A 21,773-nucleotide genomic window follows, 5' to 3' on the forward strand; every position below is an offset into this window, starting at 1 on the left:
ATATTTTATTTTACATGCACATAACGAGCTAGGTCTTGACTAGATCAAGGGTGGAGGGATTGGGATGTTCCCAGTGTGCATGCTGCTAATCTTTTGGGGTGGTCCCTCCCTGCTGTTCTGCCCCGACAGTTTTCACACTTAAGTCTCCTCCTCAGTCATCACACAGTTCTCTTCTCAGTCTCACCAGATAACTATATATACTGAAATATTGTATTTCTGAGGTGCCTACTGCTTACTAGTTGTTTGGTCAGCTCAGTTCCAGCCACGTAGCTCCACTTCCAAATATATTATATTGAATTATTTGGCCTGCTTACAGCATGCACAGGAAATGTGATGCTGGTTGGTATATTTGTAATAGTTAGCGATAATAGCAGCAGACAGAAGAATACACACCGGTGAAAAGTCTGAAAACTGTCTCCCCACTTGGCCTAGCACATTTATAGTTTATATTCACATCCAGTTATGTGTGTCAGCAGCTTTCTCTCCCCTTGATGCTGCCCCACTGGCAAAGCTGCCATTGTGTAAAACAATTCAAGAAGCGGTTAACCACCTACCGCATCCACAAGCGCCCCACTTATATGGTCTCACCCCTGAGTGCCGTGTACTGAAGGAGAAAATCTGAGACCTTTCTGGAAACTAAACGTATTAGTCTCATATATTGTCTTCTCTATAAGAACGGACACGACTCAGTTGTAGTGGGGTCAGAATATGGGTGTCTGTGTAGTGTGGTCCAAATATGGGGGACCGTGTAGTGGGGCCAGTGGCGGCCTTATATATGTTTCAATTGAAACATTGAAACATTAATATTGCATTGCATCACAGCCTTCCAAGTACCACAGACGAAAAACCGTCTTAAGTCCAAATGTCATTCTGACCCCTCCACGAAAAGGCCTTGTATACATTATGGATCAATAGTGTGGTTTTTCGTCTGTGGCATTCAATTATTCGGCCTCATCCTGTACGTCCACTTACCACTAGTTGGTAGCAGCTAATAATCACTGTCATGTCACGTTGACCTGTGTTTGTTTGTAATTGTTCCCACTTCCCAGTGTGTGCACTCACTGCACTAGCAGTGCTGAGAGTTGCGATTGCATCATTGTATAGCATATGCTGTCTCCCAGTTATACCTTACAGTAATTTCAAGACAAAGTAAAATTGTTTAATCAAACTGCTTTTGTTTATTTTTCTACTTGGCTGTGCTGTATGCTGTTCATGCTTTGAAGTCTGATAATACACACTAAAAAAAAAGAAAAGAAAAAAACCTAAAAATAAATAAATAAATAATTATTAAAATTATGACATGAACAGGGCCTCCCTATCCTTAAGACCGCCCCTGAGTGGGGCAGAATATGGGCATTAATCATTTTATCATCTGAAATTATTCTTTGGTACAAAATCAATAGTGCCGTGTGCCAATGAACACATTGTTTCAGGAAATGTGTAGACCATTAGGCTTCTGATTATAATATTAAAAGCACCATGCAAATAAATGCTCACTGACAATAGAATGCATAGATGCTCACCATAGAATTGCCCAAAGGCCCTGACTTAGGAGGCCACTGATTGGGAAAGAGATGGTTACCGGTTCAAACCCTGGTGCATGTCGAAGTGTACTGAAAAGTACTCTAAACTGCTCCCGTGTATGCCTTGCATGGTTGCCCGTGCTGTCGGTGTATGTGAATGTAATGTACATTGTAAAGCGTATTGGATAAAGGTGCTATATAAATGCACCAGTACCACTGACCAAATACTATTGACAGCATTTGTGCCTTTCAGCGATGGAAGCTTTCGTACCCGCACGCACAGACAAACATTTTCATTTTGACCAATCGAGTCTGCAACCTGAAATTAATTTCACCCCCCTGTGTCTGCATGCAGAATCTACATCTCTGAATGTTGGCAGACATTGTCCTTTCTAAGAAACACAGGCATGGCAGAGATCTAAGATCTGTCATTTACTGCAGTATCAGCCTGTACAAGTCACTCATACTGCAGTGCAACTGCACTCTAGGCGTGGCATTGAAATGACATTTCTTGTAAGGTTTTTATGTTGTGTAGAACAACATTGTATGCATTCCATGATTGGTTGTACACTTGTTTCTCCAGACACTCTCAAATGCCTGCAGGGCTCAAAATTGCGACCATTTTGGTCACAAATGCGTCTGAATTTTAATCTGTGCAACCTAAAGATATAATATAAATAGTATACCTCAGTCTCTTTGAAGAGATGTATGGACAGTCTGGACATATTGCGTATATTGCGTAGTGGTGGGTTATGAATGTAAGAAATAGATTACATATTGGTGTTCCTTAAAGGTTTGTGGGTGCTCCTAATTTTTTTCTGGTGCTCCTTTGAAATTGGTAGCACCAGTGCTACCAATTGCTAAAAGTGAGTTTTGAGCCCTGCTGCCCTCTTGGCAGCAGCATGCTAAAGTACTGGCAGAGCCAGGACTACGCCTGCCCTGCTTACTACTTTACTAAACATATTTGCAGCGTGTCCAATCCCAATTCTCTCATTTTAGTTGGAGCGTCACGTCATCCAGTTGAACTTGTTGGGTGTTAACATGGGAGTCGGGACACACCTTCCATGGGACATGGAAGGTGTGTCCCATGGGTTGTGTCCTCCAGTCACACTCATGCATTTTCTTTTGCCATCCCAGCGTCTGATAATTTATTTTTGGATAATATCAAGAAAGGTGCAGTGCAGTGCAGTACACTGCAGTCTTGTTTCTTCTGCATAGTGGCGAACTCGCCAATGATTATGCGTTTCCTTTTTGCACTTTATGTGTAGACTATACTTGATACCAGATATGGCCTTGTGTTCTCTTGGAACCACACTCAGGTTTATAAACCTTATGTGTGATTGGCTTAGTCTATAACCTCATAGCCGGATGAATGTGAAAGAAAATACATGCCTTTTAATTATTATAATTTCTTTGGCATTTACTGACTAATGTTTATTTGATGTGCATCATCCTACTATAAATGTGCCACGTGTGTGCACGGTTGTAATGCACGTAACTCAAGAACCGTTCGTGCAGTGCCCGGTATCGAGTCGGTTCTCCAGAACCACCACAAAAGGCTCTGGTCAGGCTCTGCCAATGGGCCTAATCAGCCTAAATCCCCTCACCTGTGCAATTTCCAGCCTCTGCCTCAGCCAATTGATTGCCATGGCAACCCCACACCTGCCAATTGATTACTTAACCAGTCCACTTTTCACAGTCTGTTTGCACTCTTCACACACGGGCAGGCAGACAGAGAGTTCTCCATGTGGGACACAGACAGAAAGTTAAAATGGATGCTATGACAACGGGTATTATTAGGTAACTCCCAAGTTGCATCGTTCCCAAGTACTGTAGGCCGGTGGCCGACGGGCACGTACAGGTCTAGTAGTGGGAATGCACTGTGTCCCATTAAAAAGCGGAAAGATGCCTTTTTCAGATGGTGGAAAGGCTGCTATTCTTACTGGTTATTTGAAGTGTTGAATAATACATTACATTGTATTGACTGAAGCGAGCTTTTTAGTTCAGAGTAAGACAAGAGGGGTATATATCATATACAGTACTGTAAAGATTTACCATGCACAAGTGTTAGCGAAATTACGGTAATAGGGGTTGTGGATGGGCAAGCATGTGTTTTGAGACGCAGTTGGACATGCAGTTTGCAGAGATGGAGAGATTTATATGAGATTTAGAGCTGACCTGTTATTGAGAGACCATTATTTGAGTAAATAATCTTCATCTTTTACGGGGGAGTTGCATCACAGCACGATCAATGCCAGCATGGACTAATTGCCAAAGTAAAACGTAACCTCTTGTATTTGGGAATATTATGGGTTTTACCCAGAAGCCAAATGGTGAAACATTAAAACGATCAATTTAATAATGTCTCCTTTATTCAAACGGCTCCATTTTAAAAGTCTAACTGACTGGGATGTATGTGTCACGTAGTGTTTAACATTATCGTCTTATCTTTATTGTCACAATTCACAACATCCATAACTTGACTACTTGTATGGAGCACAGAGCAGTGTCCGATCTATGAAAAAGTGAATTTAGTAAATATATTTGCCCTCGTTTCTCCCGCCATGGAGGAAATGCTGCTCTTAGTATTTAGGGAAATACACAGTAGGGACTGCAGATTCAGTATATTCATAACATCTTAGTTCTGATTATGGGTTATAATCCGTTTTATTTCTGTATAGGAAAAGCCAATCGGCACTCTTCCATTCAATCAGTGATATACAGTTATGATTCAGTGATATACAATTCGATTCCATTGCCATCGGAACAAGTCTATACGCAGGATAATGGGACAGCATCCAAGCACCTCAAGGCAAGCAGCCTCAACACCCAACAAACGCATCAATTTGTTTTCCTTGCATCCTGTCAAACAAAAAAATGCTGTTGGAAGTCATTCAAAAGTTGAAAGTCAAAGAAAATGGAAAGAATAATGTACCGTAATTTTCCTAATGAGGCACACGTCCAAATCTCCCTTAGGTGATCATAGCTAAGCTGCCAACAATGTTGCATGATGGGAAACTAACAGGATAGGCCTACCTGATCATGATGAATGCGTTTCTTTCTTTATATATAGGGCGCCAGTCCACAGGTTCATGTATTCTTGAGGGAGTGCATACTTAGTTTAGAGACTAGTCATTGGTTAGACATGGGTTAAGGTTAGGTTTAGGTGTGCTGCCCCGTGGGAGGTTAGGTTTAGGGTGAGGGTTTGAGATAGGTTGTAGTTGTAGGACTAATGACTGGTCTAACCAATGACTAATAATAATCTAAACCAAAAACTGTCTAAACTAAGTACTGCACCCATTTTTGAGTGGTGCAACCACTCCCTTATGGTGTGTGGGTGGCTGGCTGGGGTGGGTGCGTCTGAGCACGAAAACAGCATGGTTGTTTTTCAGCACCTGTGCGCAACCTAACACACACACAAACACACACGCACATAATAACTGAAAATATATGGTGATTTTAGGTGAGCCAGTCAGTACAGTAGAGGGTACAGTAGAGGGACCCCCACATGTGACATGGGTAACTGTCATTTCTCTACCGTTTCGGACGTGGGGCGGCTCGTCGGAACCAGGCCGGCACCCTGGCCGTGATCATGTGGGTCTGGAACTTCCGGGGACCCCCCGGGGACCCCCACACAGAGTTGCACCACTTCACATGGGTGTGATTTTTATTTGCATTAAAATCCCCACAGGGGGATTTTCGGTCGCTTCATATAAGAACTGTGTTTGAAAAATAAACCGATCATCCTGGCCTTTCTGTCAGGGGGGTGGCTGTGCGTCGTTAATGATGTCCATTCATATTTGATACAGCCACTTTCTGGAGAAAATGGACTGGCCGCAAAAGCCTTGAAACTACAAGGGTATGAAAGCAATGTCACTGCTAATATACATCACGCCCAGCTGTCAACACATTGCGTTCCTGAGATTCCTTGTTGACGTAAGCTCAGCTGGCAGTGACTCGACTAGTAGTAACCACGAAACATTAAATATCAATTTTAAAAAAACGTAATTAACATGTCACTTTCTGTTGTGCGACGGGCAGCTGCAGCCACCCCGCCTTCCCGGAAATGTAGTCTCTGGGTTGTTTGACTCGTTTATAGCGCTTATTGTGTTACTCTTTGGGTATATTTGTACATTTCCACCTTCAGTAGATGCTTCATATCCATATGAGTGAAAAGGCCGGGATGATCTTTTTTTTTTTTTTCAAACACAGTTTCAAACACAGTCCCCCTATGGGGATTTCAATGCAAATAAAAAGTACACGAACCTGTGGACTGGCGCCCTCTACTGACAGTGACGTCAGGACTTTGGTGCTCTATACATTTTGCCACTGCATTTGTCTGGTACTCCCCCACACGGCAATTCTGTGGTTTTACTAATGAGCTACTAGTGTTCAAATATTGAGTCTCTCACTCTTTCTCTCTGTTCTTCTCCCTCTCTTCATGTTTCATTGACTATGGCGTTTACAGAGAGGACTAGAGGAGCTGTGGCGAGTGCCCTAGTCCTCTCCCCCGGCCATGGGCTTGAAAAGAAGCATTGTTTGTAGGATACCATGCAGAATGAGGGGATGAGGAGGGCTCCGAGCACAGCCAAGCAGGGCCGTGTTGGACAGCCTGTTAGAATCCACTTGGAGAATTTGTCATAATGAGGGTTGTGGATAAGTGGAGCGGGGGCACTGCAGCCTGGTCCCTTCTGTTTTTTTGTTTAGTTTTTTGTCATCTGATTTAACTACCTCTGCTCAGAAGACTGCTGTCTTTTTGTCTTTTACTGCTGTTCATTTAGCCTGTTTCTTTCTTCACAACAGCTGCAGGAAGGATAAATGTTGCCCTCAAAAAACTTGGATACATACAGTACCTGTTCAGACAGAGTCAGACACTGTGCCAGTGTGCCACGCACGTCCCTGCCTCTACCAAGTGTCACACATTTGTATGTGGGAGATTATTTTTGTCCTTTACATAGGGGAAACAGTGGTTTGGTTAACGGTACTTTGGCGTGACGTTTCAGCGTAGACAGCCTTGTGGAGTCACAGGACAGAACAGTCTGCTGCTTGGAGGGCCCTCTTTGCATTTTCCCAGCAGGACCTTTTAGCTGAATTGAAGCCTTGGGGTATGATCCGGTCTGTTCTACCTTTCAGGACATTAACATGCTCTGAGAACTTTTGCCCATGAGAACTTTTGTTAAAGTTCTCATGGTGCTGTGATGCTCCTCTCTGAGCTCAACATGACAAATAGAAGTTAATGAATATAAAACCTCATCTCTCTCTCTCTGCTCTTTTCTTGGTTGAACTACATCCGTCATGTTGGAGATGAGCCGTCTTGTCACATCTTCTTGTCACATCTTCGAACTCATACTTTTTCATCATAAACTGACAAAAATAGAACATTTTTCAGTTGATGCTAAATTTTATTCAATAAGCTCTCAGGACTTTTCCCACTGTATTTTAGCTATAATCACCCCAGCACTTGCTGCAGAATAGCAAGGAGCTGGGTATGGCAAGTTGATCAAAATCTACAGAAATAATGATTCACCATCATGAAAACGGCTCACTACTAATTAGCTCGGGTCGATTCTTGAGCTACATTTGAGTATTGCGCATACATTTTCTCTTCAAACGGACTGTACTCTTGTCTATTTGTCTGAATAAGTACAAAGTGACACTGAGTGTAGTTGTGAATAAGAACAAGGTGACACGCCACACTGAGTGATGTCAACACTCTACAACCTGCTGGTAAACATGGCCTGAGCCCACAGACCAGCCCCCCTCTGACTCTCACCATCCTCTTCAAAGTGAGTCAGCGAGTCGACTGAGTCACTGGCACTGCCCTGTGCCTCCGTTGCTTCATTTGCCTGAGAATATCGCTCTCTCTCTCTGTCTCTCTCTCTCTGTCTCACTCTCTGTCTCTGTCTCTCTGTCTCACTCTCTGTCTCTCTCTCTGTCTCTCTCTGTCTCTCTCTCTGTCTCTCTCTCTGTCTCTCTCTGTCTCTCTCTGTCTCTCTCTGTCTCTGTCTCTCTCTCTCTCTCAAATGAATAAAACAGCAATACAATTGGCCAGTGTTATTGTGTGCACCTAAACCGCTCCGTAGTGCAACAGAAATGGCAGAGGATGTAGGATTTGCTGCTCCTACATTACAAATGGTCCAGCTGCTGTATCATGATTTGTATTGTCCTCATGTTGGTCTGTACAGTGACTACAGTCACAGTCACACCATCATTTTCCAGTGATGCCTTTATGGGGCACATTACATTGGCCACTACCATTGCTGTTTGTTAACACATCTCGCACTAGAAGCCTCACATAGTGAGAGCCTGTGTCCGATGCTAAATATGGATTTGGTTAAAGTTTCTGTAAAGATGTTTTATTTTAGCACTTAAGCCCCATTCAAACATAAAATGTTTTTTGCCGATCTATGAGCTCACAATTGGTTTTCTTTTCACCTACTAGAGGTTCGGTCCGCTACTCGGCCCACACCTATGCTGTGATGAGGGCCTTGTGAGAGTACCAGTCTGTCTGTGTCCCTTTGTGCCCATATATAGATGTCTGTATCTGTCTGTCATCCGAATCACCATATATGCCTAATTGACTATATATGGGCGTATCAGTCGGATCGGTTCTAGACGACGCTTATCTGACTCATATTAGTAACCCCAAAGACTGGATTTCCAAGTTAGTTGTTCCCAAATGTATATGGATCCTTGATTTGTTTGAGTGTGGAGCTGTCACAGTCAGCATGAGTCATGACACACATCATATTTGGGTGTAGCTGCAGTGAGAACTCTATATGGTTGTGTGATTCATAGAGAAGTCTACACTGTATATGAATGGTTTTCAACTGATTGTGAAACGGGGACCACCACCCGACTAAGTATGAACCTGGGGACCACTGTTGTGTTTGGTGAGGATATGGGCTAACATTAGTTTTTGAGGGGCGGATCCTATGACCAGCTTTTGGTGTCTGTATAAACACAAGCATTGCCAAAAAGTGTAGACACAAATAGTGATTTGTGTCTTCACTTCTCCAAAATAAAATAAAATTATGAAAACGAACAAAACAATCTTCACACTTTTCCTACATTCGTGAATGCATAATCAGGGACCACATGCAATACCTCCACAAACCACCAGTGGTCCACGGACCACCATTTGAAAATGGTGTATTATGGTCATAGTGACGGGGCAGTGGTCAGCCGGCCGGTCTGCCCATTAGCCAATTTTAATGACATGCCCAAATTAGGGATGCCAGTTTGAAAGTGTTTTAAAGATCAGCTGTATAATTGCTGATACCGATGTTCAGTGCATTCAAAAAACACTTTTTCACCAGTCATACTGTGTATTTGCTCGGATGGTGGTAAATCCTGTGTACTTTATGTACATTGGAATATCGCCCCTCTTATCTTGTATGTCACGCTAGATGGGAACGCTGGGTCAAATGACTGAAATGTCATGTTGATTCTGAGCTGCATGTATGTATGACTGCAGCTGAGGCCTGGAGCATTATGTTCTACTGGAGCAGAGCGTCTCACATAGCGTAGAGCGCGTGTGCTAGAGAGAGAGAGAGAGAGCACCAGGGGACACTGTGTTTATTTATAGTTGGCCACCTGCAGGCTTCACACATGTTGGTACCTTGGGTAAACAGAGCTGAGCTGCGAGCAGCCTCTCAGAGTGTCAGTCACAGTGGGCACTGGGCAGGAAAGAGCGGTGTGTCACAGGGCCAGCCTCTCATCTGGGTTAGGTTTTGCCTTGCGGGTCATGGTGGAATGAGATAGTCGAGGAGACCTGGGCTCAGGCTCCTGTAAATCATCTCGCCAGTAACTCTATCAACCCTTTGTAAACCCATAGGTCAGAGTGATCCACAAGTCTTGGGCTGAGAGAGGCATTCTGAAACCAGAGCAGACAGTAGCCGCCCCCCAACCAGCCCCTTTACCGACCTTTATTTACTGTCTTGAGATGACTCGGGTCCTGCTAACCTTGCACCCAGTGCTTGAGCTTGACCTAAGTGATTTTATTATATATCTTGTATATTGTAATAGTTGTATTTGTATTCTAATAATCTATGATTTTCTGTTTCATCCGGTATCTCACTATCTCCTCAGCAAAATAGTACACTTAAAGAAGACACTGATACTGTTTGTTTTCACTGCACCAAAATGTTAACTCTTGCAGCACAACAGCTGTCCCACAGTATGAAGCCCGGTTGTGCTTAATTCATAATATCACACCCGTGTGATGTGAAGGGCCCTCTAATCATCGTGCATCATCAAGAATGGTGGTCCCACCGATAAACCCAGCTGATTTGCTCAGACACATATGATGTAAATTCTCCATTCATTGTCAATGGCATTTTTAGTTTGTTCAGACAACACAAACATTAAACACTATAGCTGTTTATAGGAGAGGCTAGCGCCCCTCAATAATTATTTGCAGCCTATGGTACTTGCTCTGAATGGCAGTGGGTAGTATCCACTCCCTTCATTTTCTCAAGCGACACCTGTGATGTGGGAGAACTGTAATTATGTGGGCTGGCTGTGTATGATACTTCAGAACTCCTGGCTGGCCATAAGGGTAGTGGTGGTGTCAGGGGAGTGCAATCAGAGATAAGCTAGAGCTAGGCAAAAGTAAATAAGATTCTAGCTCGCTGTATTCTGTGGAGTTTCCAGTGTTGCTGATGCCAAGAAGGAGAGCCCTGTGATTGTTCCAACAAGTAGACGCCAGTAAACACTGGGGAAACAAATGTCTATGATTAAAGGTTTTGCCTAAAATTCCAAAGTTATCTGTAACATATAGCAAGGCCTTTACACTAGACTACACTATTTTACTTACTTACTTCCCCATTACGCCGACTGGCACATAGGGCAGCAACAAAGTTCCTCCACTTGCATCTGTCTTTGGCCATCTTCTCTATGGTCCCCCAGCTCTGATGTTGTTGCTGGAGCTCCTTCTCGATCGTCTTACGCCATGTCATTTTGGGCTTGCCTTTCCTTCTGGGGTCCAGTGTAGTGCGACTCTTGGTATTGCGTTGATGTCCATTCTGAGCACATGGCCAATCCAGGTCCACCTGCGTTTATTGACTATACTGTGCATGTTGTCTTGTTGGGTGATGTTGAGGAGGTTTTTGTTTGAGATGGTCTTGGGACAGAATATGTGCAGGATCTTTCGCAGGCATGATGTATGGAAAGTGGATAGTTTATGGATGTCGTTTTCTGTTTTCCAGCATTCTGCACCGTATAGTAGTGTTGAGAGTACACAGCTTTGGTAAATCTGGAGTTTTGTTTTTGTGCTGTATTGTTTTGATTTCCAGATTTGCTTAAGTCTTATGAAGGTTGTGTATGCTTTGTTGATCCGGTTTTGAATGTCCTTACTAGCTCCCCCATCGTGGTGAATGATGCTTCCAAGGTATGTGAAGTGATTTGTATTCTCCAATACCTGCTCCTCTATTGTTATGTGTTGGTGTACTGGTGTTAATGGGCATGATTTTGGTTTTATTGTTAACGATCAGTCAGACTTGTTGGCCATAGTGTTGGTGTGTGTGTATGTGACATAAGGGCAAGGTCATCCGCAAAGTCAAGGTCTTCAATGGTGGAATGCAGGGTCCATCGTATCCCTCTTGCCTTGTCTTCTGTGGCTCTCCTCATAACCCAGTCTATTGCAAGATTGAAAAGTAATGCTGACATCACACATCCTTGGCGGACTCCGGATTGTACATCAAAGCTGGTGCTGCTTGTTCCCACAGTGCAAGAAAAGCCAGTATAGAACTGTTGGATGATTTTAACTATGTGGGAGGGGATTCCATAGCTTCTCATGATCTTCCAGAGACTATCGCAATGGATGCTGTCAAAAGCCTTCTGAAAGTCAATCGCAATGGATGCTGTCAAAAGCCTTCTGAAAGTCAATGAAGTTTATGTACAGCTGTCGACTAAACTATACAAAGTGTGAAACACATCTTTACCATCTATCCCAACTATATAGTTTGTCTCATGCATGCATACAGGACAGGTTGATGCTTTTATTTGCATTGTGGAAACTCAGAAAAATCTACCTGATTCCAAATAAGAATTACATCGCTTTATTGCTGCATGATATTAGCATTCTGTGGGTGTAATATGTGTAATGTACTGCTGACACAAACGGTAATCCAGCCATTTTCCAAGTGTTGGACGGATGTACTAAGTTGCCATCTGTTAATATTCACATAAATATTGACAAATAAGCCATAAAGGGAAGCTCTGGTTGATCTACACAAAATATTGGAATGGAGTTCTATTGGCGCAATCAAAGTGTTCTTCCAAGCGAACCTCCTACGCAGGTCGAGAAGGTATGGATGCTCATAAGAGACATTCTGTTAATGACTTATTGCCAAAAACCTTGAGTTGGCTGAGCAGAGCGATGTGTTGGCGACGCTTCTGAATCTCATCTTATATGAATCTTATACATCTTGTGCTAGGTGATACTGTATGTGCTCCATTGATTACCTTGTAATGTATTTGTTGTACGATGGTTGTGTTAAAAATGATGTCCGAGTATTTGATTATTCTTTTTTTCATAATGACGTTGAGTTGTCATTTACTGTTCTGTGGGATTTTTGCATATGTCATCCACTTAACTTTTTTTTGGTTCCTGTTTTTTTTTCTCTGAGTAATATTTTTTTCTGTTCCAGATTTGTTTTTGTTCCTTTTCCCTAGAGGATGCCCACAAGTGGTTTAATATCGGGAATCGGGATGTATCGTATATTTCTCATGTACTGCTTTGCTGTTTCTGTAGAGTGCCAGGCAGTGCAACTGTATTGAAGTCATTTCCAATTATTATGATGTAGAATTTGAGAAGTTGGATAGCAGTGCATCTAAAACTTTATGAAAGAAAGCAGAAACATCTGTATGGGGTCCATATACTATGCCTGTTTCTAATTTCAGATTTGTGGATTCTGTAAGTGAGTTTCTTGTATCTATATGTCTGCTTGTAATTTGATGTGGTGGTCTTAGTTCTCTTTAGGCCTTTAATGTTGTAAAAGTGATTGTCAACATTAGTTTGCAATATTTGGATTAGAGGACAAGATGACATTGATACTTCTGTGATAGTGAAAACAATTTGTTAAGACATAGACAAACTTTGTTATTACATTACAGAGTTTGATATTAAACTTTGATGTGAATCTGACTTAATGAGAGCGCAAGAGATCAAGACATGTAGAGTCAGCAGTAAAGTAACGTTTGTTTGGCAGTAGACACCACGGAGTAAATTCAAAGTTCAGATTTTAATATGGCATATATAGCAATTACCGGTAGGCATATTTAGCATACTGGAGCGGTGCCAGTTGGGCACTGGCCTACTTGCTTGGAACGATGCAAGTTGGAAATGCTAGTTTGTATCCCATTTATGCCTATATATATATATATGGAGTTATTTGTCAGGCATGCCAAAATATGGAGTATGCCGATGTCGGAACATTACTGTGATGTCAGAACAGGCCAGCTCCATATGGAGATCTAGGGGTGATCAATTGTCCGGATCCGGAGAGGCTTTTGTGCTGGTTCTGGACAACGGGCAATTGACGGACTCTACGCCGGGCACTGCACTCCCTGTGGTGGTGTAAATGGATATGCCAGAGTATTTGACAACGGGCACCATCATTATATTTCCTTCTTCCTTATGTCCCCCCTCTGTTTTTATCTCCCAACAGAAAATCTCAATACCACGGTCGGAAAGTCCCAATGAGCTGCGAACCTTTACGTTCTACCTGTCCAATGTGGGTAGAGACAACCCCCAGGGCAGCTTCGACTGCATACAGCAGTACATAACCAGGTGAGCAGTGTTAATTTCAAGTTCTGATTTAGTTTGAGTCATCTGACATGTTTTAGTTAGTTGCGCAAGCAGAGCGTGCAAGTACTGCGATCGGCTGGGTATGTACTGTATGTCGGTGTTGTCCACCGGCCAATAAGGGGGTGTGTGTGGGTGGGTGGGTGGGTGTGTGTGGGTGGGTGGGTGGGTGTGGGTGTGTGTGAGAATGGTGGTATCAAGTACACAAGGTGTGTGTGAGAATGGTGGTACAAGTACACAAGTAGGCCATGTATGGTCTACTTGTGTGCAAGGCACAAGTTGGCACCTCGACAGAGTGCATTTCTAATCTAGTTTTAGTCGACTAAATATAAGATTTTAGTCAACGTTAGTGGGCGTCGTAATGGCAGATTTTACATTTCCTGCTCTGTTCTACAAGCTCACAACATCCTGAGCTTGTAGATCGGCTATTTTCAGATCGCAACACCCGAGTTCAACTGGATTTCTTCTCCCTAAACATTTCAGTCTAGTTTTTAATTGACAAAATTGTCAATATATTTATTAGTTTTAGTCCTTGATTTAGTTTTTATTTAGTTTTCATCAGGGATAAAATGTAGTCGACAAACATTTATATAGGCACTGAGCACACTGGTGTGCCCTTTGGTCGAAAGACGCGCTGTGATTGGTCAGTAGTCACTTCGAGTGGCAGCGTGCCTCCCCAAATACGGCGGCCGCAGTGCAACTCGCTCCAAACTGCAGCGGCGAATGGGGTATCTAGGTTTCTATATCTATGCTCTGCACACTCTCCGGTTCCTGTTGATTGTATCAAGGGTCATGACCTTACTAGTCTTTTGTTTTCTGTGAGTAATGTTGAGACATTGTAGCATTATGTAGCACAGTGTGCTTGCTTACTGAGGAATTGTTGGAATGTAGGCCTCATAGTCATAGTTAGGATTTGAGAAGAGACATTCCCGGTGAACAGACTTTGGCTCCAGCTGGCAGCCAGTAAATGGAGAGGTTGAGCTCGGTAGCTAAAGCACTTTCTGCCCACTTTCTGCCCCACCGGATTCCGATTTTACCATGAGACAAAACGCTGACGAGGTTAAATGTATCGGACCGCCATCTGTGCTGAAATGGAGGGCTAGGAAGTGAGACAGAGGAGTTTACCTCTGCATCTGCAAAGGTCAAGTCTCCTAACACTTATGTCCCCAAAATATGTCTAATAATAGGGTCAGTTGGAGTTCATTCACATCTCTGTCTGGACCCTAATCGGCCCCCTAATTCCAATGTAAACCCAATGACGGAGCTCAGCTACGCAGGATGACTGCCAGCGCCGTCTCATTCAGTGCCAAACCCTCATCAAAGCGGAGGGGAATCAAAGGGGGAGGAATGGGGTCAGTGATTCGGTCATTTCGGGATGTGGGAATCCACAGTTGATAAAAAAACAATAATAGTGGCATTGCCCTAAGGTGTCATTAGTGGATTATGACAAATTAGAAGTTTGAATTTACCAATGCTCCATCCTGGGCTCATTGAGAAAGCAATATCTAAGTATATGAAAAGACAACTTTTGACTTGTGACCTCCTATCCTGAAAATCCTGTAAAAACAGTCTTGTTTCTCTAAAGCGGTCTGACTGCTATTATCATTCAGTCTAGTCTACCTCACTCTTTTGCTGTCAACACTGTCCTCTGTATTCTCCTAGTGAGGGCGGCATTCAGCTGGACTGCCTGGCCGGAATCCAGGACAAGATCACAGTGTGTGCCACAGATGACTCCTACCAGAAGGCCAGGCAAAGCATGGCCCTGGTTGAGGAGGAGACACGCAGCAAGGGTGCCATCGTCATCAAACCTGGGGGAAGATATATAGGTAAGAAGGCACAGTGCTTGCCTGGCACGGACAGGACCACATAATCATGTGTCGGTCCCTCAGGAAACCAGACGGCCTCACATTCATTCACTCACCCACATACAGTGAATATTATGCATGGATGAAAACCAAAAGATGAATGTAATTCTATGTCATCTTCTACATAGCTGATGATTAGATTGACTGTGTAAAATGGACATTAAAGGGAGGTTAGAAACAAAGGGACATGAGGACAAGAAGAGAAAAGAAATATGACTAAACTCTACGTTGTGTGCCACGGTATGAGATTCCCATTCAGACTATCCAATCAGCTTAGATTGTGAACCAAATCTAAGCGTGTGTCTTACTGCCTTTACACGTGTCTGCTGCTGTTGGCTTTGGACTATTTAATGTTAACGGTAACGGGCATGAAGGGAGATTGAGGGCCCTATTTTGCGTGTCTTAACCCTAGAACACTAAACCCATGTGATTTTCTCCCGCTCATTTATATTTTTGTAATTTTCCTCATGTCTGAGGTGGGTGGGTCTTTCAGTACCTTCATGATGCTCAGGGACATCATTATTTTTAGGAATATGTTTAAAATAATAACCACATTTCGCACATATTTTGGCCCCTATGATGGGGGCCCCGCATGATATCTATTTTTCATTTTGTGGAAAGTCATGAGGAAATATTAAAAAAGTGTACCTCAATGTATTGCTGTACTTCAATATATTTTGATGAAAAATATACATTTTCAGGAAATTAAGAAAACCTTATATTTTGAAAACAAAGCAATACTGCCTCATCAAAGTTGGTGTTGTGACTATATATTGTCAATTACTTGCATGAGACGGGGAGGGGTGGTGGAGTTAGTTGTTTTAGCAGACAGTGTTGGGGTTCAATGGAGTTACAAGGTTTTGTCCAAAGCGTTTTTATTACTTTCAATTGGTTCAATATTTTCGAAACAACACCGACGTAAGGGTGTTCAATAGCACTGATTTATGCAAAAATTTCGGGAGGTTTCCTCCCGACAGCAACGATATCCGGGTTTAGTGATGGTTTGACAAAAGTTAAGTTTAGTCTTCTAGGGTTAAGTACCAGGTCTTATGACTTAACTTAAGACCGGGAGGCTAAACGGCATTGGCCAAATGGCCACGCCACCAGGTATTAAGCCATAAGTCATAAGACTGGTACTTAAGAAATGCAAAATAGGGCCCTGTGTGCGTTAATACCACTTTGGCTGTCTGTACCCAGATGGTTTGTGTGTCTCTCTTGGCCTGGCTCCCCAGGTGAGTGCACTCACTGTGGGCCGGACTAAAAATATGACTGGGCCCGATTCACTAAGCTGTTTAAACCCATATTTTTGGGTGTAAAGGAATTTTCCAAACTTTCCAAGTTGGTAGTCTGATTCAGTCACTTTTTTTTTGTCTGATTTTTGAGGAGGGCCGGCTCTTTCTCAAGTCTGCTCGGATGCAGACTTACATGGGACCAAGGCTTGCTGTGTGTCATTAGAATGCCTTATTCTAGACTACTAAAGTGGGAAGTTTGGACAATTCCTTTAAACCCCAAATATGGGTGCAAACGGCTTAGTGAATCTACCGGGCAGAAACTCGTATCTCAATATTTCAATTTATTTTTAACCTTAGGCCAATTCTACAAATACAGTACCTTCTAAATCTGTTCTGCAGTGCACTGTGGTGACTCTAAAGACGCCATAGTCCTCATGTCCATTTTGCCATTTAAGCCATACCAAATAAGCAAAAATGCCCATGAGCCATGACTTGATCAAACCGTCTTATTGTGTGTTCATCTGCAGCTTCTTGTTTAGTGCTACAGTGTTCTGTTCTCACACTTTAAAGGTTTTTCGGCACATTTACCTCATGTGCAGATTTGCCCCGCCCCCACCAGGCAATGTTAAAATAACATTAAACATATTAACATTACTTAACCCATTTAGGACGCTTTAGCGTTTAACCAACTTTAACCATTATTTTAAACTTCAGTTGTTGAAAAATAGCAGATCTAAAAGCTACGAGCTTGTAGATATGCTTTTTTTGAAAAACGTGTGCAAATCTTTGAATATATTCTTTCACAGCAAACATTTTTAACTAACTGCTTCTGGGAGGTCCCTGTAACAACATATTTTGAGATGAGGGTCGGCAGCCAATTGCATATAATTTCTGGGGTCCTTGACATGAAATAGTTTAAGAACCACTGATATAGAAACATAGGTTTTTCAGAAATCTGTTAGGATTTAGAAGACATTTGTAGAATCTGGTCTCAGTCCTAAATGGGTTCATTTCTGAACACCAGGGAAGAAGGTTCAAATCCGGAAACCGGCTCCCGGCGGCCTCTCGGACATCGCCCCATCAAGGAGGACGTCCCGGCCGGTCATGATCGCCAGCAGCACGCTCAAAAAGAACGCCCCGCAGCAACAGAGGCCACTCCGAGAGCGCCTCATACACGTGCTGGCCCTCAAGCCATACAGGAAGCCTGAGCTCATTGTCAGACTGCAGAAAGAAGGCCTCTCGCAGACGGACAAGAACTCCTTGGACAGCCACCTGCAACAGGTGTCACTCACACTCTTCTGCAGCCTAATTCATATGTCACTCACCCCCCAAAAAACTGATTGTTTTCTGTGAGCGAAAGTGGCCATAACCCCTAACACAGACGTTTCCCCTTACCCCATTATCCTGAATTTAATATCTGAACTCATTCACTGCCAGATTAACTCATTTACCGCCGACACCGGTGTCTGAAAAGGGTCATTTAATACGGCGAGACTCTTAGTTTGTTTCACTCTGTAACCGAGACCCAGGAAGTGAATTAGCGCTATGTAACGGGTTCCGTGTTTGTTATTTAATTCACCCAAAACATACATTTTGTAACCGGGGATCATTATCGTTTAGACTGAGAAATGAGGCGCAAATCAAGCTTGTTTTGAGCCAAAAATAAGAATCTGAGATATTACGATTCTAAAAACTGCGTTCCCATAGACTGCATAAGCCAGCGGAGTTTTCATTTAGTTTCGTTTTTTTCTTTTTTTCCATCGCACCGCAACCGGAAAGCTATGAGCTCGTACAGAACACAGTTGTGAACCGTAATCAATTGATATTAAAATAGGTGTTGAACTCGTTTAACTCAGCGCAGAGGGAGTTTGGACCGGGAGGCGTCAAAATGTGATCTCGACGCCGAGTGAGATATACCTAAATTGCCACCCACTGCCAAATTTCATTTTTTTGTATTTCCGTACCTTTTAAGTAGTCATTGAATATTAATGTTCAGTACGATCGCACGCCCGACTGTTGACTATCATAGAGCCGTTCGCGACAAAAATACACTTGTAAAACTGTGCATGCGTTTCTGTGTTATGGTCCATGGTTGCCACGGGGGTGGAACGATACAGGAAGGGAGATGGAGGCTTTTTAGTAAATACTCAACATGGGAGTGGATGGGAGCTGTGTTTTTGTGACCACATGATTTCCTGGTTCGTGGATCCATTGAGACTCGAACGGTAAATCATATGTTAGCAAAGAGCGCCATCTAGTATAAAAACACAAAATACATCAGAATACATACTTGGGCAGTGTGGGCCTTCAAAAAACATGCGTCAAAACGCGTCATTGGCAGGGAATTAAAAAGCATATTGGGTGGTGAAGGGGTAAGGTTTTTCCGGCCTTTTGTTCCAATAAACTCAATTGGATGTGTTCACAGGTGGGAAGTTGGGTGGGGAGGGTAGCTCTGTCACTCTCAATAGGTAAGCCATGGCACATATAATGGAGGAAACACATGATTGTCTACACCCTCTCCAACACCGGCAGTGACGGGGACTACATGGAGGAATTGGCATATAAACAACTAAATTGGGAGAACATTTAAAGGAAAAGCATACTGGCCCACTCTGGGACGACCCGTTAAGTGTTATTGTGTTTCTGATGATTATTGTGTTTTCCAGGTGGCTATCCTGAGTGGGCGAGACAACACCTTCACATTGAAGGACTCTTTGTTTAAGGATATTCAGAAGGACTGGCCGGGCTACACCGAGGGAGACCAGCAGCTTCTCAAGAGAATCCTTGTTCGGTATGTAAGGAGATGTCCTGTGACGTAGACACGGATGGCATTCCATTCATCACATGTTTCTGTTTATGAGAGATGTTGGTGCAAGATATGTCCGATACGAGTTCTATGAAAAGGGACATCAACATCCGAACCCTTGAATTGCGAAAATCTGTTCTAAAGACAACACACTCATGATGATTCAGACTGAAGCCTGAAACGTCACAGCACAGTGCAATAAAGAACATATGTGGGAGCGTTTTGTTTTTTATTTTGATACGGGTTCTATGGCATTTTCTTGGATTCATTCCTAAATAATTCCTGGGTTTGTTGAGTAACCAATGTTCTTTTTATTTTTTTCTACTTTAAGTTTATGATACACATACCCAGCATACCAGCTCGGTGGTCTTGTGGTTAAAGTATCCAAGGTTGGAAGGTCGGGGGTTCAGTCCCCATCCAAGACATACCAAAAACTATAAAAATTGCGATGCCCCCCTGCTTGGCATTCAGTGTCGAGGTTTGGACTGGGGCAAGTCCCTGTGACATAATGTCTTGTCCAGGGGGTGGACTTGTGAACAGGAGATGGGCTCCTTGACCTATGGGCCACATGGTTCTAAAGGCTACTTTCTTAGCTATGCATACACATTACCGGCTCCACATGAAGCTCTATAGCTTCAGGTGGTAAGCTGCATGCATAATAAGAATGCATAGATGTTGTTTTGTGTTAAAGCTATTATCACTGATGATAGCGTTGTGTATTGCTGATCTTCTATTCGAGAGAGTGTGGAGCGCAGTGTTGGTTATGGAATGCGAGTTGTGGCAGCTGGTAACACTTTTGAAGCGAGATCTTTTTTTTTTATTATTCATAAGGAATGACTTGCATGACTTGCATGCACTGAGCAACTTACCCCTTGGAACATCCTATTAAAGGCTCTGTTTTAAGTGGTCATCTGGGGTTATGATATGTATTTACATGACTGCAACACACCACCATCCCTGCCGTCATGACATTTACGTAATACTCAACCATGGTAATGTAATACTTAGGACAGATTTTCTTCCTCTGCAAATTACTTGTTTCTATCTGGTAGAATGACAGGTGGCTCTGCAGTCCTCATGACACGTTCTGTTTGCTCCACTGAATGTGGACTAAGTGTTCTCTTTGTTGACAGCATGCACTGCTGGCCTTCCTCCCAGTGGAAAAATCTGGTTTCTCAAGATCTGGGGCAGTAAGGAAACGCCAGCTCCCCAGCTAGCTATATATAGACCAGGCATTAATTCTCAGTGCTTAGTTTTGGTTTACCAAGACAGCTCATAATGTATTGCATTCTGGAAAAGTTCACATTCTCCATAATAAGCCTAAATGTCTTGGTGGCAAATTACCACCACTTTGCTAACAAATGGTGTTTGAATTTATCCACGCATCCAATTTATGCACATGTATGTGTGCATGCCAGTGTACTAATGATTGCACACATGCATGCCTCCTATTTGTGTGACCGTGCGTTTGCACATGCACGTCTATGCATGCATCCTGCATCCTGTTTTATTTTTTATTTCAGTCTCTCTTCTGCACTTTGAGCCTTGCGGTCAGTTTATCAGCTGACTAAATCCATAGCCTCCCAACTGACCCTCTCCCTCCTCCTCTTCTGAGTTTGAGCTGCAGCAGTCAGTCTGCTGCCTGTGATGCAACAGTGTTCTAGCACATGCTGATCCATGTGTGAGATGGCAGTGGTCCAAGGTCCAGCTCTATCTGTGATTTTGTGTGCCTGCTAGCATGCCCATTGCTCCTGACTGACGAGCTGGTTGGCTGCCTGTCTGTCTGACTGTGGAGCTGGTTGGCTGCCTGTCTGTCTGCCAGCCTGGTGTTCTTGGTGGCTGTCTTGTTGACTGAACTACTACCTCCCCAAGTCCTACTGCCTGTCAGGCAAGCTGCCCATCTCTCCATTGAACAGCACACTTGTCTTTCTGTACCCCAGCTCCCCAACACCACTGAACTAGGGGTGGGGCATTAACAAGTCTTGCTGTATCCCACTGCCCCCTACTGACAATGCACTGTGGTGACTCTAAAGACCCATAGTCCTCATGTCCATTTGCCATTTAAGCCATACCAAATAAGCAAAATGCCCATGAGCCATGACTTGATCAAACTGTCTTATTGTGTGTTCATCTGCATCTTCTTGTTGTAGTGCTACAGTGTTTGGTGGTGAGTCGTTTCAGGACTGTAACCTTAAAGACACATATCAATGAAATAGACTATATCAAAGTACTGAAGGCATTGGCTTCATTTCTGTGAGACTAATCCTAATGGTTAGTGGTTACATAAAAAAATAAAGCAGCCCACAAGGCTATTTCTTAGTGGGCGGCTGTTGTATTGCATTTCTGTAAGATTCCTTAATCTGTGTTTGCAGAGGTGTTCTTTCATAATGTGTTCATGAATGTTCAAAGATTTTATAAGGTGTGTTTACGTGTAGCTATTGTATGACAGATTAGTCAGAGAACTCTCTACTAATCGGTTAAGCTGTGCGCATCATAATACATCAGAACAACATCAGAACAACATTTTGAACTGTGGAA

General features: G+C 43.1%; 1 protein-coding gene across 1 annotated transcript in view; it reads left to right on the forward strand.

The window, feature by feature from the left end:
* Window positions 1–21,773, forward strand: part of ell (elongation factor RNA polymerase II) — a 49,593-nt gene that overhangs the window by 21,203 nt on the left and 6,617 nt on the right. The window contains exons 3-6 of the mRNA XM_079506911.1: window positions 13,196–13,317; window positions 14,995–15,158; window positions 17,454–17,710; window positions 19,096–19,220. Of these exons, the coding sequence (XP_079363037.1) occupies window positions 13,196–13,317; window positions 14,995–15,158; window positions 17,454–17,710; window positions 19,096–19,220 (668 nt within the window). The remainder of the gene's footprint in view (window positions 1–13,195; window positions 13,318–14,994; window positions 15,159–17,453; window positions 17,711–19,095; window positions 19,221–21,773) is intronic.

The sequence above is a fragment of the Electrona antarctica genome (genome assembly GCF_951216825.1).
Source record: "Electrona antarctica genome assembly, chromosome: 7".
NCBI classification, from domain to species: domain Eukaryota; kingdom Metazoa; phylum Chordata; class Actinopteri; order Myctophiformes; family Myctophidae; genus Electrona; species Electrona antarctica.